General features: G+C 40.6%; 2 protein-coding genes across 4 annotated transcripts in view; one reads left to right on the top strand and one right to left on the bottom strand.

Moving 5' to 3' along the window:
• Positions 1-27,821, top strand: part of LOC113029840 (uncharacterized) — a 272,650-nt gene that overhangs the window by 47,726 nt on the left and 197,103 nt on the right. The gene's annotated exons all lie outside the window — the stretch shown is intronic.
• The window catches only part of LOC113028704 (uncharacterized), a 49,579-nt gene continuing 30,216 nt past the window's right edge, over positions 8,459-27,821 (bottom strand). Inside the window, exons 13-14 of the mRNA XM_080306291.1 lie at positions 10,748-10,794; positions 8,459-9,657 (exon numbers count right to left, since the gene is read on the bottom strand). Coding sequence (XP_080162417.1) covers positions 9,134-9,657; positions 10,748-10,794 — 571 coding nt within the window. The 3' untranslated portion in view covers positions 8,459-9,133. The remainder of the gene's footprint in view (positions 9,658-10,747; positions 10,795-27,821) is intronic.

The following is a 27,821-nucleotide window of genomic DNA, read 5'->3' as shown; positions in this document are numbered from 1 at the left end:
GGATGCATCAGCAGGGATGATGAGACAGAGTACCGGGCTGTGGTCGACTCCTTTGTCACGTGGTGTGAGCAGAATCATCTGCAGCTCAACGTGGCAAAGACCAAGGAACTGATCGTGGACTTCAGGAAGACCAGGAAACACTTGACCCCTGTTTCAATCCAGGGGGTCAGTGTTGACATTGTGGAGGACTATAAATACCTTGGAGTACACATTGACAATAAACTGGACTGGGCTAAAAACACCACAGCACTTTACAGGAAGGGCCAGAGCCGTCTCTATTTCTTGAGGCGACTGAGGTCCTTCAACATATGCCAGAAAATGCTGAGGATTTTCTATGAGTCTGTTGTGGCCAGTGCGATCCTCTATGCTGTTGCATGCTGGGGGAGCAGGCTGAGGGTCGCAGATGCCAACAGACTTAATAAACTAATCCGTAAGGCCAGCAATGTTGTGGGGATGGAGCTGGACTCCCTCAAGGTGGTGTCGGAGAGGCGGATGCTGTCTAAGATAAAGACAATGTTGGATAACACCTCCCACCCACTCCATGACATGCTGGTCAGTCACAGGAGCTCGTTCAGTGAGAGACTGAGATTACCCATGATGCACCACTGAACGACACAGGAAATCATTCCTGCCTGTGGCTCCCTGTACAACGCATCCACTTAACACACTGTTTACTGCTACAACTACACGTTTCTTTTCCAACTATTTATTTATGAGTGAGTTATGTATGTATGTATGTATGTATGTATGTATATATTGTACTATTCTTAGTTAGTGTATTGTCTGTCTTGTCTTAATGTTGGTTTATAATGGAGCACTGTAACAAAAAATAATTTCCCCCAGGGATCAATAAAGTATTCTGATTCTGATTGATTCTGAAAAGCTGCAGGATAGTAGCTCTCGAGGACCGGGATTGGGCACCCCTGCTCTATGGAGATGGGTTTTTGGGGGGGTAGCAGGAGGAGAGAAGCTGCAGAGAGGCGTGTAAGACTGCAACTCTGCTTCCTGGTCCCAACTCTGGATAGTCATATTTTGGGGGGTTTAATAAATTTGTCCATATTTCTAGAAATGAGAGCTGCTCCATCCAAAGTGGGATGGATGCCGTCTCTCCTAACAAGACCAGGTTTCCTCCAGAAGGTTTGCCAATTATCTATGAAGCCCACATCGTTTCTGGGACACCAGTCAGGCAGCCAGCAATTTAAGGAGAACATGCGGCTAAACATGTCACTCCTGGTCTTAGTCTTCATAATAATAAAAGTATTCTGACTTTATTCTTCTGAATCCTCACAGTCATGTTGCAGCTCTGCTTTGCTTTAAGAAAATGTTCTACCAGGATGTTACTTACGTTCCTAAATGTGTTCTCCAAATGTTCCCAAAGACTTTGTTCTAAGTAGTTCTACATGATGAAACATTCACACTAAGTTTAAGAAAGACACACAAACACCATCTGTCCTTTCATCATGTGTACAAACGTGTTCAGATGTCAAATGTACCGTGAATGGATGCAAATGTGGATCGTTCCAATTCTTTCTAATCTATTAAGATCTTCCTCCAAATCCTGTTTCTGCTGCATCAGAAGTGCTCAAACCTCCTGCTGTTTCTTCTGGACCATAAATTCTACTTTATGATGATCTTCAAAGACGAAAACGTGAGTTTATTTGGGAACTCTGTGAAATGATGTTTAGTTTGAACCAATCCTGTGTCAGCTGCAGCCACATTATTGCCACGTATACAAATGGGTGCGTTCCTGTTTAGACCTGCTCAATGGGCTTCATTCCATTCATTCATTCCATTTCAGACTGCCGGTGGTCGGCTGTGATCTAAACTCAACATGGCTCCTGTGTTAGAAGAGCCTCTGATTTTAAAATTTGCACATTTAATAGTTTCTTTGCAACACTATGGAGCTACCAGCGCTCGGAGTCTGATGTTGGCTCATGCGTTGTCATACACCAACATGACGTTTTACTAGTCAAGGCCTCACCTTAACCCACTGATGCTGATCACACAGACCCACTAATAGAACTGTTTTATCAGGTTTGATGCAGCATCACCATTAATGTCACATTTAATCAGACCACATTTACATTACAAGCCCACTACAATCCATCCTTTTCCGGTCCTTTTTTCAATTTTCAGTTTTCTTTGTCATATGCAAGTTAGCACAGGGTCAACATTGCAATGAAATGTATTTGATGAGCAGAAGACAATCACTCAGCAGAATGGTACAGTAGAAAATAAATAAATAACAAAAAATAAATAAAACAAATAGTAAAGAGCAAAATATTAATAAGATGTAGTAAAAGAAAAAAAGAGATCACACATCAGACTGCGGAGACAGAGCATGAAGGTGGTAAGGAGGAACTAAGGGGGGCGAGGCTGGGCAATGTGACTTCGATTGCTCTGTTGAGGGCGGGGCTCGATGGCGAACCTTTAGCTGCTCTGGTGGGGGGTTTATGGGGGACAAAAAGGGATTGGGTCGGGGGGTAGATCTGAGCCCAGCATTGACCCGCTCCATCATCTCCTCAGTGAATTTCAGGTGTGGGGAGGAGGGAGAAAGGGAGGGTGAGGAGGGTGATGGCCTGTCAGGGGTTTGGGGGACTGGGGAAGATTGTGGTCCCTGGTCCTGGTCGTTGGTGTTGTTGAGAGAGTTGGAGGCAAATAGGGACCCCTCAGATGTCTCTCCTTTCTGAGGCTCTTCCCGGGTGGGGGCAGATGGAGCTCCTCCTCAAGGTTTCTGCTGGGCTTTGTCTGTTCTTGGAGTACTGTTTGTTCCTCTTTATGAGATAACTCCTCGTTTATCTCAGCCTTGGCACCAAGCACAGATGGATGACGTATGGAATAAAACAAGTTGGAGGTGAACAGTTTCACCCCTGACTTGTTAAAATTAAATCCATTTGCTTTAAACAGATGCCTGCGTTCCCAAAAAATATTAAAGTTGTTGATAAAATGCACCGAGTGGTCAGCACATGCTGATATGAGCCATTTATTCAGTGCAAACAACCTGCTGAATCTCTCGTCTCCTCCTCTGACCGGCGGTACAGGTCCACTGATGAATACAGCTGCATTCAGAGAGTTTACAGTATTTAGTAATCCAGTAAAGTCCCGTTTCAGAACCTCCGACTGTTGTTTGGACACATCGTCTGACCCTGTATGCAGAACAATGTTTGTCATAGTTGGATATTCATCTGCAATTTGAAGAATTCTCTCCTTCAGGTTGTTGACCATATCCTTAGGAAAGCAGAGGACTTTAGTGTTCTTACCGCACATCCTTTGTACATCCTTTACGGCAGAGTCACCCACAATCAGAGTTTCAGGCCTAGCCTTTAGCTTTCCCTGTGGCCTTTCACTTTTCAACAGATTTTCAGACCTTACTTCGCTACTTTTAGATGGATGGTTGTCTGATATAGATCCAGGGTCCTTTGATAGTGGAGCAAATCTGTTGTGCAGTTTCACATTCAGTTGTTTTGGAGGTTTGTTGTTAACCTTCCTGTTCACGGTTGTCCAGTCCTGTTTCCTCTCGTATACAGGGGTAGAAGAGCTTCTCTGTCTCGTAGGAAGTGAAGGCCAGTCGGTTTCAGAGATTTCAGCTCGTTGTGCCCTGCCTGTGATACGTCCTCCCCCTTCCAGGAGACATGATTTATGTCTTGGTTTTGCACCAAGACAGTCCAAGGGGGGATTATCACTTGAGGATTTATAATAATGCACAGAGTCTACTTTTTTGGTCATGTTATCTGTGCTCCTTAGCTGTGTACTAGCTTGCTCATCGCCATTGTTTTGAGTCAAAGGCAAGGTTGTTTCATTTCCACACAGTCCATTTACCTCCACGTTATCGCAGGTAAGCTCATAAGGAAAAAAGTGAAAAAATCAGCATAAAAATCAATAAAAATCAATAAAAGAAGCAAAGAGCGAAGCGTCCGCACATGAGAATTGGCCTCTCTTCTAATAAGACAACGTTCGTGTGAGGTCGAGCCACACACACACACACACACACACACACACACACACACACACACACACACACACACACACACACACACACACACACACACACACACACACACAGCAGTTAGACTCAGGGGTAGGTGAAGGTTCAAATAATATTTTGTAAAAGCTTGCAACTTTAAAATTGTGCCTGCAAAAGAACAGTTTGTTGCAGAATGTGTGCCTGATGTTCCAGACGATAAGCGAGCGTCCGGCAGCGACAGGAATGCAGACGAGGCGATGTTGCTTTTTCAAACCGTGTTAAAAGTCATTGTGGTTTTGATTTGACGTATGCATATATTGTACCTGCTTAACGCATGAGAGGGCGTTATTGTCACAGCGAGTGAGAAGAGCCGTGTGGAAGAGATGAAGGAGGATCCAAGCGCAGGCAGTCGTGAAGGTGGTTTATTGAATAAACGGCAAAGGGAAAATGGCAAACAAAGACAAAGACAAACTAAACTATACTGGAAAACAACTGAACTACAGCGCAGAAACCAGAACACAATCATGAAGGAGGGCGAGCAGAGGCAGACGATGGTAGACAGCAGGGAACACACGGATGAAACATGGTGAATACACAGACGGACCAGCAACTACAATGACAGAGGACACGACTTAAATACACAGAGAGAAACACAGGGGAATACACACAGGTGGTGGACACAGCTGGGAATAATCAACAAGACGAGACAAAGGTAAAACTGAACACACTCACATGAGACGCAGACCTGACACTGAGAGACAGACAGACAGAGAATGACACATGGAACCTGAACTAAACTAAACGTGAGATACAACTGAGAACAAATCCTTAAACATGAATAAATAGAATTCTAATAATAATCATCATTATAATAATAATACCCATGGCGCCCAAACCACAACAATCATTCAAAAAGAAATTAACAATCAAAACTCAAAATATTGGGTCGAAACTGACCCAGAACCGTGACAGTTATAAATTTCCCTGATGGTATAAAAACAACTGATAGTGTATTGTTCGAGCGAGATCGATGCTGTCTGCATACAGTGTTCATCTCCCATGCGTGTTCATTAAAATCATCGTTTGACTCCACCCGGCGGGATCGGTGTTGTTATTTTGGAATTCCTCCTGTATCCCTCCTCAATATTTGAACCCTTAACAGGAGATAGGCCTCCATACTTTGAAGGGCCTGGGAGTTCCCAGAGAGGTGGAGTCTAAGACCCGACCTGACATATAGACACAAACATGCATTCCCACCCTCATGCACACATATACAAATACTTAGCACTCACCCAACGCAAGGATAGACATAAATGGACATGTACACACAATCACACTCCCCAAACATACTCTATACCCTGGGTCCAGGTACCCTCGCCCCAAGAGGGCGAAACGGCACCTAGACCGGGGTGGTGGCAAGCAGACCGCCCCAGGCTCCGCAGCAGCAGGGAGGCCCCGCATCCCAGATCCCAATCAGACGGCCAACACCTCCTCCCAGCCCCCCCGCCCCAATGGCTAGCAGAGAATGAGGGTGTGTGAAGACCCCAAACCCTCCCTCCTCCTGCTCATGTGTAGTGTTGCTGCGTGTTATTCTAAGGTGCATTTAAAACACGGGAGAGCATGGTGCTGCTGCCAGAGAGCAGCAGGTGTTAGCACGGCCCCTCCCGAGAACCCTTAATGTCTACATGGATTTAAAATTGAGGGGTGGGCACCGGCGCCAGAGGTGGAGTTGAATACACAGACCGTCCACTGGACACCGTTAACGTGCCCACCCTCAAGGCCCTGTATGTATGTGTTATGAGAGTGTCAGTAATGTGGATGTCTAAGTTGTGGAATAAAATTGAGGCACAGGTGGCCAGAAGAGGACGAGGGTGAATGCCTCTCCTGCACCCTGGTGACACACCCCCAACCCAAGGCCCTACTTGTGTGGGTGGGTGGGTGTGTTGGAGCTGGAAGAGGGAGGCAGTCGGGGATGGGGAGGAAAAGAAGGGAGGGGCATGGGGCCAGCTCCCCTGCTGACCCCAGTAGGCACCCCCGTCCTTCGGCACCCACCAAGGCAAGGGAGCCCAGGCCCATCCAGACCGGGGCCTAAGGCAGCAGCACTGCCAAGCCCCACAGGACCCGGGGCAGACGGGGGCGCAGCCCTCCAGGACAAAGCTGTGTGGCTCCGCCCACCTGTCCTGACCCTCCTCCTGCTGCACACCACACATCAGTGGTGCTGGGCTGAAGTGGTAGTCCCCAGTCAGAAGAAGGACACAGAGCTGTTTCTGAACCACACCACAGGACATGTTTGCAGACTCCTTAGCCTTAGCACCTGGCTCCGGAATACAGAGCTGCTAACACATGTTTTATTGACACTTTTAACCTGTTTGTGAAATCATTCCTCTCTTTGGAAACCAACAGAGTTCATCCCAACTGCTTAGGAAGCCAAATCCTAACAGCTTTTGTGCATTGAGTTGTTTTTGCATTAGATAATAAGCAATGCAATGCATCCGTATATACGCAGCTAATCAATGTGGTTGACAGGCTATGACAGCGTCCTTATGTGGAGACTAGAGATGGCACGATACCACTTTTTTATGTCCGATACCGATACCGATATCATAAATTTGGATATCTGCCGATACCGATATGAATCCGATATAGTGTTTTTTAATCAACAAAACGGTTTTTTAAAATATCTTGCTGCATTTTGCAAGTCTGCAAGTTCATACTCAAGTTTAAAACAACAACTACACTAAAGCTATTCTGTTATACCTGTATACAAAAAAAATATTTCATAGTTCAGCAATACTGATCAATCTAATAAACTTAAACCTACACCATCCTCCCTATTCTGGTATTTTAAAGAGTACTTAGCGTAAATATTAAGCAACCTTACTAATAGGGTTCCAACTCCCAGCAACAACAAAAATAAATAAATAAAAAATAGGGAACCACCCCTCACGCGCCACCTCATGATGCTTAATCGACGTAATCAACCTTAATTTGATGCAGTGTGAAAAAAAAATGCACAGAAATCAATTATTTTTCAAGAAATATTAAATAGATTCAACATCTTTCTTCAACAAAATTGCAGACTGCACAGATGGTACCTTCCCAAAGTAAAAAGTAGTATAGCTTACTAGGGTATATATATTAGACTTAATAGTCACTATATACAGTAATTGACTTCTATTCATTTTACATCAAATTAAAACTTTGGGTGTCAGATAATTATTTATTAAAAGCTCGACATTTTAAATGAGAATAAGAAAGAAAAGTATGTCTTTGTGCCCCCTTTTCCCTGTTCATGCCCTATCGGCCCCCCTGGCTAAACTTTGCTAGATCCGCCCCTGCACAGTTACGTCAGCTACGTAGAAAAAGATCCTGGTGTAGAAAGTAACATTAAATAAATTCTAACAACAGCTTATCAAGCTTAAACGTGCTGTTGTTGTTCAGCCGCTGGTTTCCTCTTTCTGGTGCAAAGTGGGCCAAAAACAAACAAGAGAGACGGACTCGCGACAGAAAAGCCGATCAGCTGATCATCACGATTGAAGTAGCAGCCGGAGAGCGAGAGGCAGTCGCTTGTTAAGCTTAACGTGGGAATGCTTTACAAACATTAAGAGATGGACTTACACAGTTGCTTTACTTCTCTCGGGGATAACTTTGTCGGAGATGAAATGCCAGGTTGCTAGCGAAGCTCCACATGCTATCCAGACCACCGACAGGTCCCGCATGCCACAGCCGCTCTATCACGTGATGCATACTGCTCCGACGTGCTAACGTTCTGAGGTGAGTTACGGCGTGTTGCAAGTTTTGTGAGGTGCTTTCGTGATATTTAATGGATCGGATTACATTTTTTATTTTTTTCCGATATCCGATCCAGTAATTTAGGTCAGTATCGGACCGATACCGATACGTAATATCGGATCGGTCCATCTCTAGTGGAGACACCGGTGTTTTAACTAGCAAAGCGGCGTGGCTGATGTGGAGTGAAGCCACATTAATGAGAACGTGTACAACCGTGTACAAAAGTGTGGACTTTATACCAGTTTTTAAATTGTGTTAGGAGTTAGGATAAAAATATATGGAATGTTTGGTTTTCTTCCTGAATACTATCGTTGTTTATATTTAAGAAGAAGAAGAAACGGTAAAAACGGCGTTTTATAAGGAAAACACTCGAAAGCACTCTCCGCCTGTGAGCAAAGACGAAACCAAAAACCTCCACCCTTTCCTTTGGTGGAAAAATGTACCATGTCGACCAATCAAAAAATGATATGGCAACATGGCATTAAGTTGTTTAGGAAGGGGGAAGTTTTAGGAGTGACGGCGGTTTTGTGAGACGTGAGAGATTTGAGACATTTAGCGCAAATCTCGTGTAGTTAGGGTGTTGTCTTGTGTAGTTAGTGTGTAATGTAGTGGTCGTAAGTGTGTAACTTGTTCGTTAACAGTGAAGGACCGTGTTAATGATCATTTCTTGTTTCAGAAGCTAACAGCAATCAGTGGAAATAGTTGGATAAACTGATTTTATTTTTACCTTGAACAATTAAAAAAAGAGGATTCTGTGTTCTTTAAACTGAAATCATGCAGTTCATCTTCTCACCAGCAGAGGGCCACAAATCAACATCAATAGAGTTTAATGAGATGTTGGTGACATCAGAGCTGTACGTATTGATCTGATCAATATGGAAGTTCATGTTTCTTTGATTGGATCAGTTTTTAAAACCAGCTGTTTTTATATAATGACAGAAACATAAGAGATGCTGAATGCCTTTAATATTTGAGTACTATTGGATGTCCACGTATTCAGCCATGATGGAAACATCCCATTAAGAAAGAAATCCAACGTTTGGATTCATTTTAATGAGCTTGTTGAAAATGCAGAGGAGCTGGTTGTGAACTAAGCTTCAGAGAAACACAACATACTGATATTCACTGTGAATTTTGAGTGGAAAAAAACAGAAAAACAACATGTGGATACTAGAATAATAGGAGCTTCCATCTTTAAAGGACTGAAGAGGAAGAAATTTACAAGGAATCGTTTAGAACAGTTTCAAACATCAACTGATTGAATCCATGAATCTGAAAAAGTGTTTCTGAGTGAAAGAGACAGACATGTAGAGACCTGAATGATCTGTTCAACAGTCAGAGTGTTTCTCTAACAGGAGGACAATCTTTACGCTCAACTCAGCACAGACACACTGATGAACCAGGCCAAATATTAAATCCAGGATAAAGAGTTTGAGTGAATGTGGTGTTGAAGGTGTGGAGGTGGATCAGAGTGTCAGAGGAGACTCTGTAGAAGGACAAAGTGCCAGCAGGACAGTCCACATACACTGCTGCTCTGTTAGAGACAGAGGAGGAGGAGATAGATGTTTGTCTATTATTGTGCCAGACAGAGTAACCTAATCCATCAGAGCAGTTCAGACTCCAGGAATGATCATTCCGTCCAAACACACAGTCATTAGTGTGTTCTTTCCTTCTGATTCGTCTGTAACTCACTGATATCTCAACTCTTCCTCTCCACTCGACCTCCCAGTAACAGCGACGACTCAGACCATTTCTACACAGCAGCTGAGGATAAACATCAAATGTGTCTGGATGATCAGGATAAGACTGAACCTCCTTCACATATGTCACCTTCATGTTGTTGTCGGACAGTTTGAGGTTTCTGTGTACTGTGTTTTTGTCGATTGTGAGTTGACAGGAATCTGATGGAGAGAACAAACACACAAACACTGCTTAGAGAGATTGGAGTCAGAGGACAGGTGCAATGGCAAGCTATACGAGAATATGCTAACACGGCTGAGAGTACCAGTAACTGGTTGTGGCTAAAGAGGGCTCACATCACTTGGGCAGCTAAGGCAGTCAGCTAACCGCGAGACACACAGCCAGGATTGATCAGCAGAGGGTGTCAAAAGGATAGAAAACCCAACAGTAGAAATTTTACTGTGTAAACCCTGGTTGACTGATACAGCTGTTCGGTATGACGTGGTCTGTGTTGCCGCTACGAGGAAGGCAGACACACCTACACGGTATCCGCAATCATGCCCTGCCGGCTTTAAAATCTGCACTGGACTCTTCTCCCCTTTGCTCTTTTTCCCTTTTCTGGGATGCAGTGGGGAGGTAGAGCGTACAGCCTGATCCGGTGGGGAGAGGTGGGATGCCAGATCGGGTGCTCCCCTTCCAGCCCTCCCATCTCCTATTTTGTGTCTTTTGTCTTACTTCTATCATCTTTTCTATCCCTTTAAAGAACTAAGGTTCTTTAAGTAATAAAGAGGTAAGTATTTCATTTCGTCTTGTAGTGAACTGAAAGGAGGAAATAAATTGGAATACAACTAAACAAAAGAAAGTAGAAGAGAAATAACAATTTAACATAAACCAGTGACACACTCCGAGGCCTGATCAATGCTGACAGGGTTACATCAGATCTCTAATTTCTAAACCTAACCAAGGAAGGTAAAAAAAAAACAACTAATAAAAAATAGCCTTTGATGAAAGATGGAAACACCCTGGAAGTTGAGGCACACAACGGTGTGTTCTGCTGGTAAAGTTTCCGGGCTGCCTTTCCTCAAGGCAGCCATCCCTCAAGACTTTCTCCATTTGAAGCAATGTATTATCAGGGATTGTAACATCTAGTCATTTTATTGAATCAGCTGCAGTTATTGATCCATCTGTTTATTGACTGACACTTTGATGACGACTCCTGACATCAGAGATGTGAATGAATGATGTGACAGTTTGAAGATGGTTTAATGTGTGCTGCTTTGATTTCATGATTCACATTAAAAAGGCACTTACACTTCCTCAGACCTGGTCTCAACCATCGGACTCCAGCAGGCTCCACCCTGAAAAGAGTAGGGGGTCAGACCAGCACAGTCTCTTTCAGCATGCACACATGGACATTACATGGCTCTCATACACATACTGTTAGACACTGCTAAATGTACAGTCTAACATTTTCCCAAATACACGTCAATCCATACGTGGATCAAACTGCTGTTGATTTGGACTGATCCTGGATCTGTCAGTACACCACTGTATTGAATGAAAAATAACTGATTCACAGTATGGTACAAGTCAAAGAGTAGATGTATTTCTGCACTGGTATGTTGTGCACACTGAGGAAAATGGCAAACTAAACATTAAAGTTTACCAGAAGCCCGGATCAGTACCTACACTTTGTACAATCTTGGGGTGATCAGGACCCTGCAACACTGTGAAGAAAAAGTTCCCTCTAAGGCAAAAAGGAAAAGAAAGGGACACACACGTAAAGAAAGCTCTTAAAACATGTGGTCTAAGGAGCTTGGAAAAAACTGATCTGGGTGACTGAGAACCTTCACGGACTTAAAAAATGTAGTTATCCTACTTGGGCTTTCATCAAATTGGCAAAAAATGTAAAATGTAGCAGGTTTATCTGCTCAGGAGAGTCTTCTCCAAGGACCACATCCCAGTACACTTCAGACCCAGTCATACACTCAAACAAAAACTGGTTCATCCCAAGGATAAAACTCCCAAACACAAACTAAACAATGTAGTGTATGCTGTGCAGTGCAGTGAGGAGGTATTAGATCTTGTCGTGGTTCAAATTTGAGAAGAGACATACGACTAAAAGTCCATAGTGGGTCAACACAAATTATTTTATTAAAACACATACAGGGAGTGCAGAATTATTAGGCAAATGAGTATTTTGTCCACATCATCCTCTTCATGCATGTTGTCTTACTCCAAGCTGTATAGGCTCGAAAGCCTACTACCAATTAAGCATATTAGGTGATGTGCATCTCTGTAATGAGAAGGGGTGTGGTCTAATGACATCAACACCCTATGTCAGGTGTGCATAATTATTAGGCAACGTCCTTTCCTTTGGCAAAATGGGTCAAAAGAAGGACTTGACAGGCTCAGAAAAGTCAAAAACAGTGAGATATCTTGCAGAGGGATGCAGCAGTCTCAAAATTGCAAAGCTTCTGAAGCGTGATCATCGAACAAGCGTTTCATTCAAAATAGTCAACAGGGTCGCAAGAAGCGTGTGGAAAAACCAAGGCGCCAAATAACTGCCCATGAACTGAGAAAAGTCAAGCGTGCAGCTGCCAAGATGCCACTTGCCACCAGTTTGGCCATATTTCAGAGCTGCAACATCACTGGAGTGCCTAAAAGCACAAAGTGTGCAATACTCAGAGACATGGCCAAGGTAAGAAAGGCTGAAAGACGACCACCACTGAACAAGACACACAAGCTGAAACGTCAAGACTGGGCCAAGAAACATCTCAAGACTGGTTTTTCTAAGGTTTTATGGACTGATGAAATGAGAGTGAGTCTTGATGGGCCAGATGGATGGGCCCGTGGCTGGATTGGTAAAGGGCAGAGAGCTCCAGTCCCACTCAGACGCCAGCAAGGTGGAGGTGGAGTACTGGTTTGGGCTGGTATCATCAAAGATGAGCTTGTGGGGCCTTTTCGGGTTGAGGATGGAGTCAAGCTCAACTGCCAGTCCTACTGCCAGTTTCTGGAAGACACCTTCTTCAAGCAGTGGTACAGGAAGAAGTCTGCATCCTTCAAGAAAAACATGATTTCCATGCAGGACAATGCTCCATCACACGCGTCCAAGTACTCCACAGCGTGGCTGGCAAGAAAGGGTATAAAAGAAGAAAAACTAATGACATGGCCTCCTTGTTCACCTGATCTGAACCCCATTGAGAACCTGTGGTCCATCATCAAATGTGAGATTTACAAGGAGGGAAAACAGTACACCTCTCTGAACAGTGTCTGGGAGGCTGTGGTTGCTGCTGCACGCAATGTTGATGGTGAACAGATCAAAACACTGACAGAATCCATGGATGGCAGGCTTTTGAGTGTCCTTGCAAAGAAAGGTGGCTATATTGGTCGCTGATTTGTTTTTGTTTTGTTTTTGAATGTCAGAAATGTATATTTGTGAATGTGGAGATGATATATTGGTTTCACTGGTAAAAATAAATAATTGAAATGGGTATATATTTGTTTTTTGTTAAGTTGCCTAATAATTATGCACAGTAATAGTCACCTGCACACACAGATATCCCCCTAAAATAGCTAAAACTAAAAACAAACTAAAAACTACTTCCACAAACATTCAGCTTTGATATTAATGAGTTTCTTGGGTTCATTGAGAACATGGTTGTTGTTCAATAATAAAATTATTCCTCAAAAATACAACTTGCCTAATAATTCTGCACTTCCTGTATATGTGGTGAAGATGGGCTATGCAAAACATCAGCCTCAATCTCCCGCCTGACAATAGGTGGGTGTGATATTTATACTTATGATGACCAGTAACTCGCATCACCGCAGATGAAAAACAACATGCATGTTCCAGTAATTCTATCTCAGGGGATATTCTAAAAAAGAACAGTTCCTTCCTATGTTCGTCCACCACCTACCAGATGCATCCTGTTATTACACTCTTCTGGACTTATCAGAACTAAACTGTCACGTATGCAGGTACACAACATTTGCAGTCAGTTCACCCAGGCAGACCATGTGTCTGTGTTGTTAACCTTAGCGCATGACCTCCCCTCTATGTCATCTGTTACCAGGCAAACATCAGTGCAGCAGGCTGCTGAATGCACACAGGCAATATGTGGTAAATTGTACTGTAAACATGTAGGCAATTCTTTCAGCTTGAACTTTGATCCATTGATCAGTCGAACTCGTGCCGGCTGTAGCTTCAAATCATTAATTATATGTGTATAACATGATTACAGTTGCACCTGCAATGAAAGATTATTATGTGCTTATGCTAACACCTGAAATACAGACTTTAATATAACATCAAAAGTTTCAATAAATGTGTCAATGAAATGATAATAATGATAAATCATAAGTGATGCAACAGTAATAATAATGATTATAAATAGTAATAATAATAATAATAATAATAATACATTTTATTTAAAAATAGCGCCTTTCAAAGCACCCAAGGACACTGTACAACAGATAAAAACACAGAAACTGGAAATATACACAATAAAAAGAATAACAGATAAAAGTTAAGAGCATACAGAGGTTTAAACATAAGCAATTTTAAACAGATGAGCTTTGAGGGTGGACTTAAAAAGAGGGAATGAACTAATATTTCTGAGGTCAGGTGGTAAGGAATTCCAAAGTCGAGGGGCAGAGCAACTAAAAGCCCCGCCCCCCATTGTGATCAGACGAGCAGAAGGAACAGAGAGAGAAAGAGAAGATGAAGATCTGAGGCACCGGGATGGGAAGTTCATCTGTTCTAAATCGGAGAGGTATGGTGGAGAGAGAGAATGAATAGCCTTAAATGTATAAAGGATTATTTTAAAATGGATGCGAAATTTAACCGGGAGCCAGTGAAGCTGCTTCAGGATTGGGGAGATGTGGTGGGTAGAGGAAGTCCTAGTAATAATACGGGCAGCAGAGTTCTGGACACGTTGGAGCTTGTTGATGGATTTTTGTGTAAGGCCAAATAATAGTGAGTTACAGTAGTCAATTCGAGAGATTGACCTGACCTGCACTCAATCTACAGCAGGCGGTGCTGGACCAAGACCAGGAAGATGGTGAAGGACCTCAGCCATCCCAACAACAGACTGTTCTCTCTGTTGAGGTCAGGAAAGCGATTCCGCTCCCTGAAGACCAACACAGAGAGACTGAGGAGGAGCTTCTTCCCGCAGGCGATACGGTCTCTCAATCACAATCACACCACCACACAGTACTGACCCACACATATAGTTCTTACACACACACTGGACATTCTTGACTTTGTTTTCACTTCATCACTTAAATCACTGCTGCTGTTATTGTGTATATATTTATTTATACTTCTTGTGTATTTTGTTCATACATCCTTATATTGTGTATTGTGTATTTTGCTGTACAGTTATTTTATTTTCAATTTAATTTATATATTTTATCTTATTCTTTCCCAGTGTGTTGTACAGTTATTTCATTTTTAACCTTAATTTATATTTTATTCCTTCCTAGTTAAATTTACCCTTTTTAATTTTTCATATTTATTTCCTATCTTATTCATAGCCTTTTCCTTTTTTGTTTTCTTTAGGTCACGAGCAGTTGTCCAAGCATTTCACTACATATCGTACTGTGTATGACTGTGTATGTGACAAATAAAATTTGAATTTGATTTTTGAATTTTGAGATAACAAGATTATGGACGAGAATGGCAGTGGCATGAGGAGTGAGGAAAGGGCGGAGGCGATTGATATTACGGAGTTGGAAATATGCTGCACGTGTGACATTACTGATATGTGAGTTAAAGGATAATGTGCTATCAAGAATGACACCCAAGCTTTTCACAGAGGGAGAGATAGGGACCAGCGAATTATTGATGGTGAGAGAGACATTGTTAATTCTGGATAGCAATCGTTTAGTGCCGACCAGGAGAAGTTCTGATTTATTGCTGTTGAGTTTAAGAAAGTTGGAGGAGAACCAGCAATTGAGTTCAGCTAAGCAGAGGATAAGGGAGGGTGGAGGAAGAGTAGAATCGGGTTTGGTAGAGAGGTAAAGCTGGGTGTCATCGGCATAGTAGTGGAACTGAATATTATATTTACGAAAAATATGTCCGAGTGGAAGAAGGTAAATGATGAAAAGAAGGGGCCCGAGGACAGATCCCTGGGGCACCCCAGTAGATAGAGGAGAAGGCTGAGAAGTGAAGGATTTTAATTGAATGAACTGAGTGCGGTCAGACAGGTATGATTTAAACCAGGCTAATGGAGTATGAGAGAGACCAATGGAAGCTAATCTGCTAAGAAGAATGGGATGAGAGATGGTGTCAAAGGCTGCACTCAGATCAAGGAGAATAAGGATGGAGAGGAGACCAGAATCAGCTGCCATAAGAAGGTCGTTTGTTATTTTTATAAGAGCAGTTTCGGTGCTATGCAGAGGACGGAAGCCAGACTGGAACTGTTCGTAAAGGTTATTATCAGTTAGGTGTAGATGGACTTGTGAAGCAACTATTTTTTCAATAATGTTTGAGAGGAATGGTAGATTGGAGATAGGACAGAAATTATTAAAGTTGTTGGGATCTAGACCTGTTTTTTTCAGGATTGGGGTAATAGCGGCAACTTTGAAGGAAGCAGGAAAAGTTCCAGTGGTGAGTGAAGAGTGAATAATAGCAGATATGAGGGGAAGGAGAGGGGGTAGACAGGCTTTGACAAGGACAGTGGGGATAGGATCAAGCTGGCAGGTAGAAGGCTTTGATTTGTGGATGAGATCAGCAATATCAGTTAAAAACGGAAGTTGAAAATCAGAGAGGAAGTGAGAAGGGGGTGGAGTTAAGACAGAGGAGCTACATTGAGCATTAGGGTCCAAGTCTAAGTGTATTTTATGAATTTTTTCAGTGACATAGATTATGAATGTAAAATAATATTTCCTCCCGACAACCTCTACATAGGAGAAACCAAACATGCACTCCATAAACATATGGCACAACATGGAATAGCCAACTCAACAGGAAAGACTCAGATATACATCTCCGTCTAAAAGACAAACGTCAGTCTTTTGGTTTTCATTTTGGTTTGAAAATGGAGTGAAAGAACCCATCTATGTCCACTGTGAATGACCATTTTTGAACAGAGGTGGTGGTTACGATACCAACTCTCTGACACCTACAATGCAATTTTAAGATGTAAGATGGCCCCAAATTATAAATTTGAGTAAAAGACCAAGATTATGTAAAATTTCCATTACAAGCAGTTGTAAAGCTTTGAAAAATTCTGCTCTTTCTGCTAATGTGGGCTATGATTTTTGGTGTTCATAACTTCTATACTTTTTGAGATATTGAATTTTTTATGCAATATTTTTTGCTAATTTCTGCCATATTATCAGTGGCCTCACTGATTTTCCTTGCCGGCTTGACCTGTGTTTTAGCTCAGTGAGATGAGCATCCGTTCTCAGACTGGGAGGCCAGGGTTCAAATCCCGCTTATGGCAACATTTCTTTCAGTCAACAGTTAAACTTTTTTAACTCTTTTCAACACAATTTTATGCTTTTTAACCCCTTTTCAGCACATTTTTCAGTTTTTTCACTACTTTTCAGCACAAATACCAGCTTTTTCAGCTGTTTTCAGCAAAAACCTCTTTTCAGCAGAATTCTGCTCATTCAACTCTTTTTAGCAATAATTCTGCTGATTAAACTCTTTTTAGCAATAATTCTGCTGATTAAACTCTTTTCAGCAGAAATTCTGCTGATTAAACTCTTTTCAGCAGAAATTCTGCTGATTAAACTCTTTTCAGCAGAAATTCTGCTGATTGAACTCTTTTCAGCAGAATTCTGCTGATTAAACTCTTTTCAGCAGAAATTCTGCTGATTAAACTCTTTTCAGCAGAAATTTTGCTGATTAAACTCTTTTCAGCAGAAATTCTGCTCATTCAACTCTTTTCAGCAGAATTCTGCTCATTCAACTCTTTTCAGCAGAAATTCTGCTGATTAAACTCTTTTCAGCAGAAATTTTGCTGATTAAACTCTTTTCAGCAGAAATTCTGCTGATTAAACTGTTTTCAGCAGAAATTCTGCTGATTAAACTCTTTTCAGCAGAAATTTTGCTGATTAAACTCTTTTCAGCAGAAATTCTGCTGATTGAACTCTTTTCAGCAGAATTCTGCTCATTCAACTCTTTTCAGCAGAATTCTGCTCATTCAACTCTTTTCAGCAAAATTCTGCTCATTCAGCTCTTTTCAGCAGAATTCTGCTCATTCAACTCTTTTCAGCAGAATTCTGCTCATTCAACTCTTTTCAGAAAAAATTTTCAGTTTTTTCTGCTGTTTTCAGAAAAAAAACATTTTTCAGCAAAATTCTGCTGATTGAACTCTTTTCAGAAGAAATTTTGGTGATTGAACTCTTTTCAGCAAAATATTCAGAGTTTTCACCTCTTTTCTGCCCAAATTCTGCTTATTCACCTCTTCTGAGTGATGAATAAGCAGGCAATATTTTTTTTGTTTTATCAACTTTTTCAGCTTTTTTCAGCAGACATCCTCAGCGTAAAGGCATCCACACAGCATTTTCGCAGGAAATGCAAATTTTTCTAGTTGTGTGGATGCCCTCAAGGCATCCACACTATTGAGTTCCTGTTTCTCTTTATTCTTTATTATTCTAGTTGCTTCCGTACGTTTTTTGGACGTTAACTACTCCCTCAGTTTTCTGCCGATTTTCTCCGTTCAAACTCTAAACTGTTCTCCTCTTTTTGGAGATGGGTGCTATATCTTTTGGTAGTTATAGCTATTATACTTTTTAAAATATTACACTTTTTTCCTTTAATTTGTCCCATTGAAATGAATGGAAAACTTCCACAATTCTGTTAAAACTTTCTTGTCTTTGAAACTTAACTACTTCCTCATACTTTCACCTAGAAACTCCATTCAAACTTTAAAACGTTCTCAAATGATTGGGCTATTCCTGTGTGATTCAGCTTTTTCAGATCTTCTACCGTTTTTATCTTATCTCTCTTTAAGTCTTCAGTTGCAAAATTGTGATTTTTCAGAAAATACATGCGTTGCTATGGTTGCTATGCAATTAACTCCCAGTGCACACTCGTCCATTCTGAATTTTCTCTTCATGTCTGAACAACTTCTTGCTACTCGCTCAATTTCCACTCAACCTCCACAAATTATACATCAGAACGTAGGTATTTTTGCTGGCTTTAAGACAGTGTCACTATAATTATTGTGAGAGTTACGGTTTTTTCACAATTTGCCTCGAAGTGACACAAGGTCTAAAAACTCCCCATTCAAAGTCTATGGGGAGGTTGTGACACTCAGAGCTGAAATGCTGAAACTGAAGGCATTTTCAAATCGTCATATCTCCTTAACGAAGCAAAGTTAAGACATGAGGCTTGTCCCCGTATATCTTCAGACACTCCTGATGCTCACAATTCAAGAATTATTTTCTCACCTATTACCGTTCTGAGATGAGTTAGACTTGTTTGAGGGTAGGAAATTTGTCCCTCGCTCAGATTTCATCAGATTTCAAACTCTGGAAATGAGGCACTTTTTTCTCTCATCATATCTTTTTGATGGATTTCCACAGAGCCCTGAAAATTTCCATGACTGTTCACCAAAGCCTGCTGTTTCTTACGGTGAAAGAATGATTTTGATGCTCCATATAGATTTAGAGTTACCAAAGGTTGTTTGAGCGCAAGTCAAGGCAGTTTTTGCTTCGCCTCTACTCAGTTACAGTGTATTACAAGTCATATATCTTTAATAATTTAAATTTTATCTCTGAATTATGAAGACCTGAAGTTTCCCCCATCTCTTCTGAACAAAACGATGTCTGAATGACCGTTCTATCCTCTACGGTTAGGAAATTATGGCCATTTGTTCGAGGGGAATCCTGAATGTCAGAAATACACTGAAGAAAACTCACACCTCTCTCTGTGTCTGTGTGTGTAAGGGCTGACTACAGCAGGTGCAGCTAATTTAACTGACCTACATATACCAAGCCCAGACTCTCAACAGCTCCTGTTCCCTTTACTGTCTGTGTATGTGTGTCTGTGTATCAATATTTCTCCTATGTTTAAGTATTACTCCTCAATCATAGTATTGAAATCAAGCCGTTTCTTCTCTCGTCATATCTCCGCGACGGAGATACAAAGAGCTATGTAAATCACAGTCAAAGTACACCAAAGTCCGCTGATTCACCCAGTGCAAGAATTATGCTTGTATCCCACCTAGTTTTTGAGTTACACGACGTTTTGTAACTCCAAAAAACGGCGTTTTTCGCCTCTCACTGCGATCTAATTCTGACTCCTCATCACCCTTTTTTTCAAGGCGCCCCGCCCCCTTAGAGGTGGCGCGATTGGTAATGACACAGCTCTTCAGATCAAAGGTCGTGGGTTCGATTCCACCTTGGCCCACATGTTTTTTTTTAACTACAAAATTATACAATATCACAGACCGGTAATTCATATTGATAATTTATTACAATTCTGCAAAGTTTAATGATTTTAGCAGCTTTTCTAATATGGACCTCAGATTCTTGTTAACAGTCTATGGCAGAAATACATACAAGTACACAGCCTGATGAAGCAGACAGAAGCAGTACCTCTGATTGGTTCAGCATTTTCACCTCTTATCACCACAAATCTCAGCCTCTTCTGCTGTTTTCATTAGAATTTTAAGCTTTTCCACCATTTTTCAGTTATGTGAGAACCAGTTTGGCTCAATGAGTAGCTGAAAAATATCAGCCTCTTCTGCTGTTTTAGCAGGATTTCAGAGTTCAGCTTTTTCACTTTTTTTAAGCACAAATTTCAGTTTCTTTATCTCATTTCACAACAAAATCCTTCCTCTACACCTCTTTTCAGCTCATCTTTTTGCTTCTTTACCTCTTTTCAGCAGAAATTCTTCTGATTCACCTCTTTTCTGCAAAGTCTTCAGCCTTTCCACCTCTTATCAGCACAATTCTGAACCTCTTCTGCTCATTTCAGCACAATTGTCAGTCTCTCCACCTCTTCTTTGTGAGAAAGAGTTTGGCGCAGTGACATGAGTACCAGAAGGGCCAGGTTCAAATCCTGCTCAGGGCAATGTTTTTTGTTTTTTCAACTTTTTCAGCTTTTTTCAGCAGACATCTTCAGCGTTAAGGCATCCACACAGCATTTTCGCAGGAAATGCAATTTTTCTAGTTGTGTGGATGCCTCAAAGGGCATCCACACTATTGAGATCCTGTTTCTCTTTAAACTTTATTCTTATAGTTGCTCCGCGTTTTTCGGCACTTAACTACTCCCTCAGTTTTCAGCCGATTTTCTCAGTTCAAACTCTAAACTGTTCTGCTCTTTTTGGAGATGGGTGCTATATCTTTTGGTAGTTATAGCTATTATACTTTTTAAAATATTACACTTTTTTCCTTTAATTTGTCCCATTGAAATGAATGGAAAACCTCCACAATTCTGTTAAAACTTTCTTGTCTTTGAAACTTAACTACTTCCTCATACTTTCACCTAGAAACTCCATTCAAACTTTAAAACGTTCTCAAATGATTGGGCTATTCCTGTGTGATTCAGCTTTTTCAGATCTTCTACCGTTTTTATCTTATCTCTCTTTAAGTCTTCAGTTGCAAAATTGTGATTTTTCAGAAAATACATGCGTTGCTATGGTTGCTATGCAATTAACTCCTAGTGCACACTCGTCCGTTCTGAATTTTCTCTTCATGTCTGAACAACTTCTTCCTACTCGCTCAATTTCCACTCAACTTCCACAAATTATACCTCAAAACGTAGGTATTTTTGCTGGCTTTAAGACAGTGTCACTATAATTATTGTGAGAGTTACGGTTTTTTCACAATTTGCCTCGAAGTGACACAAGGTCTAAAAACTCCCCATTCAAAGTCTATGGGGAGGTTGTGACACTCAGAGCTGAAATGCTGAAACTGAAGGCATTTTCAAATCGTCATATCTCCTTAACGAAGCAAAGTTAAGACATGAGGCTTGTCCCCGTATATCTTCAGACACTCCTGATGCTCACAATTCAAGAATTATTTTCTCACCTATTACCGTTCTGAGATGAGTTAGACTTGTTTGAGGGTAGGAAATTTGTCCCTCGCTCAGATTTCATCAGATTTCAAACTCTGGAAATGAGGCACTTTTTTCTCTCGTCATATCTTTTTGATGGATTTCCACAGAGCCCTGAAAATTTCCATGACTGTTCACCAAAGCCTGCTGTTTCTTACGGTGAAAGAATGATTTTGATGCTCCATATAGATTTAGAGTTACCAAAGGTTGTTTGAGCGCAAGTCAAGGCAGTTTTTGCTTCGCCTCTACTCAGTTACAGTGTATTACAAGTCATATATCTTTAATAATTTAAATTTTATCTCTGAATTATGAAGACCTGAAGTTTCCCCCATCTCTTCTGAACAAAACGATGTCTGAATGACCGTTCTATCCTCTACGGTTAGGAAATTATGGCCATTTGTTCGAGGGGAATCCTGAATGTCAGAAATACACTGAAGAAAACTCACACCTCTCTCTGTGTCTGTGTGTGTAAGGGCTGACTACAGCAGGTGCAGCTAATTTAACTGACCTACATATACCAAGCCCAGACTCTCAACAGCTCCTGTTCCCTTTACTGTCTGTGTATGTGTGTCTGTGTATCAATATTTCTCCTATGTTTAGGTATTACTCCTCAATCATAGTATTTCTGCTAAAGCAAAGTACTTCTACTACATCTAAGTACTTTTGCCAAATCATAGTATTTCTGCTAAATCATAGTATTTCTGCCAATTCATAGTATTTTTGCAAAATCATGGTATTTGTGCAAAATCATGGTTTTGGGGCCAAATATTTCTGTTATTTCATAATATATGTGCTGAATATATTATATGTGCCAAATCATAGTATTTATCCCAAATTATAGTATTTATGCCAAATTACAGTATTTCTGCTAAAACGCAGAAATAGTACCTTTTAGCAGGAATTTCTACCAAAAGATAGTACTTCTGCTAAATAAGAGTATTTCTGGTAAACCAGAGTATTCCTGCCAAATCATAGTATTTGTACTGAAACATGGTACTTCTGCCCAATCATAGTATTTATACCCAATCATAGTATTTCTGCTAAATCATAGCATTTGTGCCAAATCATGGTATTTGTGCAAAAACATAGTATGTCTGCAAAACCATAGTATATCTCTTATGTTATAGTATTACTACTAAGGCATAGTATTTCTGCCAAATCATAGTATGTGTGCCAAATCGCAGTATTTATACCAAATCACAGTATTTGTGGTAAAACATAGTATTTCTACCATATTGTGGTATTTGTGCAAGAACATTGAACTGTTATGTTATAGTATTACTACTAAGTCATAGTATTTCTGCGTTGTTATAGTATTTGTGCTAAAACGTAGTATCTCTGCCAAGTCATAGAATTAATGCAATTTCATAGTTTTTTTTTTTTAGGAAATCTGTTATGTTATAGTATTACTACTAAGTCATAGTATTTCTGCCAAATCATAGTATTCGTGTGAATTTGTATACTGTAATATCACTGTATTATGTAGGGGCTGTTTACTAAGTGCATCAGTGTAAATAGGTCATCTCTTGTGTTGGAGTGCCCTCTTGTGGCGCCTTTTGGGTAGTGCCTTAGTAAACGGGAACCCTGTAAAAAGTGGCATCAGACTGATTTGTAGTGGAGGAATTTGTTACCAGTTTTCTTAATCTTTAATCTGTATGCATGTTGTAATGCATACCCTGTTCTTAATCATACAAACCACACCATATCACCTCTCCACATCCTCCTACTGTATGCCATACCTCCCTGTACCATCCATCTGACCGCAATAAACTCCACCTGTGGTAATCTAATCCCTGGATGTCAGCCTCTCCTTCTGACCGAGGATAGTTATAGTATTTGAGCCAAATCATAGTATTTGTGCTAAAACATAGTATTTCTTCCAAATCATAGTATAACTGCACAATAAAGGTTCTTGAGCCACATCAGTGTTTGTGCCAAATCTTAGTATTTCTTCTAAATCCTAGTAATTCTGCTCAATGATAGAATTTCTGCTATGCTTTAGTACTTTTTTCCTAGATTGTAGTACTTCTGCTAAGTCAAAGTATTTCATGTAAATCATAGTATTTCTACCAAGTCCCAATGTTTCTGCTAAATCATAAATAATGTTTTAGTACAAATTGTATGATTTGGTGGAACTTTCTGTGTTCCAGCACAAATGCTATGATTTGGCAGGAAAAAAATATTATTTAGTATAAATACTAAGTTTTAGCAGAAATGCTATGTTTAAACTTTAAAAAATTCTGCTATTTCTGCTGATGTGTGTTATGACTTTTGACCATTGAAATGAATGGAACACATTATCAATGTGGTCACTGATTTTGCATGATGGGCTGAGCTGTGCTTTACCTCAGTGAGATAAGCATCCGTTCTCAGACTGGGAGGCCTGGGTTCAAATCCAGCTTATGGCAACATTTCTTTCACTTAACAGTTAAACTTTTTTTAAACTCTTTTCAACACAAATTTCATTTTATTCACCCCTTTTCAGCAAAATTTTCAGTTTTTTTAACCCCTTTTCAGCACAAATCCAAACTTTATCAGCTCTTTTTCAGCAAAAACCTCTTTTCAGCAGAATTCTGCTCATTCAACTCTTTTCAGCAAAATTTTCAGTTTTTTCTGCTGTTTTCAGAAAAAAACTCTTTTCAGCAGAATTCTGCTCATTCACCTCTTTTCAGCAGAAATTCTGCTGATGGAACTCTTTTCAGCAGAATTTTCACCCCCTTTTTTTTTGCCCAAATTCTGCTAGCACAATTGTCAATCTCTCCACCTTTTCTTTGTGAGAAAGTGTTTGGCTCAGTGAGCTAAATAGCTGCCCTTTGATCAGGAGGGCCAGGTTCGAATCCTGCTCAGGGCATCTTTTTTTTTTTTTTTTTTTTTTTTCCAACTTTTTCAGCTTTTTTCAGCAGATATCTTCAGCCGTTAAGGCATCCACACTGCATTTTCGCAGGAAATGCAAATTTTTCTAGTTTTTCTAGTCTTTTCTTCAAGTTGCTTCCGTACGCTTTTCGGCGCTTAACTACTCCCTCAGTTTTCAGCCGATTTTCTAAGTTCAAATCTTAAAAAATTCTGCTCTTTCTGCTAATTCCAGCTATGACTTTTGGTGCTCATAACTTCTATACTTTTTGAGATATTGATTTTTCTTTTCAATATTTTTTGCCCTTTTTTGCATATTATCCTTGGCCTCACTGGTTTTCCTTGCCGGCTTGACCTGTGTTTTAGCTCAGTGAGATGAGCGTCCGTTCTCAGACTGGGTGGCCCGGGTTCAAATCCCGCTTATGGCAACATTTCTTTCAGTCAATACTTAAACTTTTTTAACTCTTTTCAACACAAATTTAAGCTTTTTCACCCCTTTTCAGCACAATTTTGAGTTTTTTCACCACTTATCCTCTTTTCAGCAGAATTCTTCTGATTGAACTCTTTTCAGCAAAATTTTCAGTTTTTTCTGCTGTTTTCAGCACAAATACCAGCTTTTTCAGCTGTTTTCAGCAAAAAACTATTTTCAGCAGAATTCTGCTCATTGAACTCTTTTCAGCAGAATTCTGCTCATTGAACTCTTTTCAGCAAAATTTTCAGTTTTTTCTGCTGTTTTCAGAAAAAAACATTTTTCAGCAAAATTCTGCTGATTGAACTCTTTTCAGAAGAAATTTTGCTGATTGAACTCTTTTCAGGAAAATATTCAGAGTTTTCACCTCTTTTCAGCAAAAATTCTTCTTATTCACCTCTTCTGAAACATTTTCAGCCTTTCCACCTCTTATCAGCACAATTCTCAGCCTCTTCTGCTCATTTCAGCACAATTGTCAGTCTCTCCACCTCTTCTTTGTGAGAATGACTGTGGCGCAGTTAGATGAGAATCTGCCTTGAGTACCAGAAGGGCCAGGTTCGAATCCTGCTCAGGGCAATAATTTTTTTTTTTCAACTTTTTCAGCTTTTTTCAGCAGACATCCTCAGCGTAAAGGCATCCACACAGCATTTTCGCAGGAAATGCAAATTTTTCTAGTTTTTCTAGTCTTTTCTTCAAGTTGCTTCCGTACACTTTTTGGCACTCAACTACTCCCACAGTTTTCAGCCGATTTTCGCCATTCAAACTTTAAAACATTCTGCTCTTTCTGCTAATGCCTGCTATGACTTTTGGTGCTCATAACTTCTATACTTTTTGAGATATTGAATTTTTTTTGCAATATTTTTTGCCCATTTCTGCCATATCATCAGTGGCCTCACTGATTTTCCTTGCCGGGTTGACCTGTGTTTTAGCTCAGTGAGATGAGCATCCGTTCTCAGACTGGGAGGCCGGGGTTCAAATCCCGCTTATGGCAATATTTCTTTCAGTTAACAGTTAAACTTTTTTAACTTTCTTCAACACAAATATCAGCTTTTTCACCCCTTTTCATTAGAATTTTAAGTTTTTTCACCACTTTTCAGCAAAAATACCAGCTTTTTCAGCTGTTTTCAGCAAAAACCTCTTTTCAGCAGAATTCTGCTCATTCAACTCTTTTTAGCAATAATTCTGCTGATTAAACTCTTTTCAGCAGAAATTCTGCTGATTAAACTCTTTTCAGCAGAAATTTTACTGATTGAACTCTTTTCAGCAGAATTCTGCTCATTCAACTCTTTTCAGCAGAAATTCTGCTCATTCAACTCTTTTCAGCAGAATTCTGCTCATTCAACTCTTTTCAGCAAAATTTTCAGTTTTTTCTGCTGTTTTCAGAAAAAAACATTTTTCAGCAAAATTCTGCTGATTGAACTCTTTTCAGAAGAAATTTTGGTGATTGAACTCTTTTCAGCAAAATATTCAGAATTTTCACCTCTTTTCTGCCCAAATTCTGCTTATTCACCTCTTCTGAAACATTTTCAGCCTTTCCACCTCTTATCAGCACAATTCTAAGCCTCTTCTGCTCATTTCAGCACAATTGTCAGTCTCTCTACCTCTTCTTTGTGAGAATTTCTGTGGCGCAGTGAGATGAGAGCCTCCCTTGAGTACCAGAAGGGCCAGGTTCGAATCCCGCTCAGGGCATTATTTTTTTTGTTTTTTTTTCAACTTTTTCAGCTTTTTTCAGCAGACATCCTCAGCATAAAGGCATCCACACAGCATTTTCGCAGGAAATGCAATTTTTTTCTAGTTATTATTATTTTTCCGCCTGAAATTTTGGACTGTAACTCACCCGACAGTTTTGAGACAAGGTTCACATATGTTATGTCATTTTGTGCGGCTGGAGCTGGAATGAGTTGCTATGACTTTTGGTGTTTATTACTTCTATAGTTTTTTAAATATGAATATTTTAATGCAAGTTTTTTCCCATTGAAATGAATGGAGAACAACTTAAGGCAAACTTCATTTGTGGTGTGCTGGCTCACTCGAGTGGTATGTCGGGAGTATTTGGATTACCGTAATGACGACAATATCAACGGCGCGCACAGCGGAAGTATGGCGTCCCGCTTGCCCTTCACAATAAAAGCATTATAGCGGATTATAATGGGGGACGCTTTTATGTTGTATAACTACCGGAAGTAGTTCCTGTGTACTGACGCTAGCTTGCTAGCTAGCGCCGCGTCGCTTAAAAAGCAGCTGGGCTTGTCTTAAACTTAAGAGGCTGACACTCGCTAAACCACCCGATCGCTCGCCAAGCGACTGTTTCACACTGGACTTATTTTTTGTTAATATGGGCCGATAATTCCTTTATTCTAGTGGTATGCCGGGAGTGGTGCGGCGGATTAACGTAATGATGACACTATCAACGGCGCGCGTCAGTCCGCCCCTCCTCCAGTTTGAAATTGACCTTAGAAGACACCGTAGCGTATGCTGGACCCGCATGCATCTGTCCACCTCTCCTCCGTTTTGAAATTGACAATTGAACGTCTTTTCTTTGTATGTGTATCTTGGCGATCGCGATTTTTTTCATGTGACTGGGTGATTCTTTGTCTGTCGTGGTCATGTTCGGCACGATGCTAAAGCTATTTAGTGGATATTAAGCGTCTCCCGGTTTGAAAGTGATTTATTTATGCGTATGTCTCTCTGCCTGGATTGGAATTTATGCGTGTTTGGGTGATTTCTTTGTCTCGTGGTGAAGCTTGATGCTAAAGCTAGTTAGCGGGTATTTAGCTGAGGTAAGCGTGTCCGTCCCTCCTCCGTTTGAAATTGACCTTTGAAAGTGATTTTTTTCTTGACGCTGATATCGACAAAATGGCTGTGTGGTTAGTGGCTATTCGGCTAAATTAAGCGTATCTCCCTCCCTCTCTGGTTTGAAACATAGCTTTGAAAGTGATTTTCTTTTTTTTTTTGTGATTCTTGGCGAGTTCTTTGTTCGGCACGATGCTAAAGCTAGTTAGCGGGTATTCAGCCGAGGTCTACAAAATGATGGTATCTACAAA

This window comes from Astatotilapia calliptera, chromosome 9 (genome assembly GCF_964374335.1).
Source record: "Astatotilapia calliptera chromosome 9, fAstCal68.1, whole genome shotgun sequence".
Lineage (NCBI taxonomy): Eukaryota > Metazoa > Chordata > Actinopteri > Cichliformes > Cichlidae > Astatotilapia > Astatotilapia calliptera.
The sequence above is the reverse complement of the archived record's forward strand: the minus strand, read 5'-3'. Positions and strand labels throughout refer to the sequence as shown.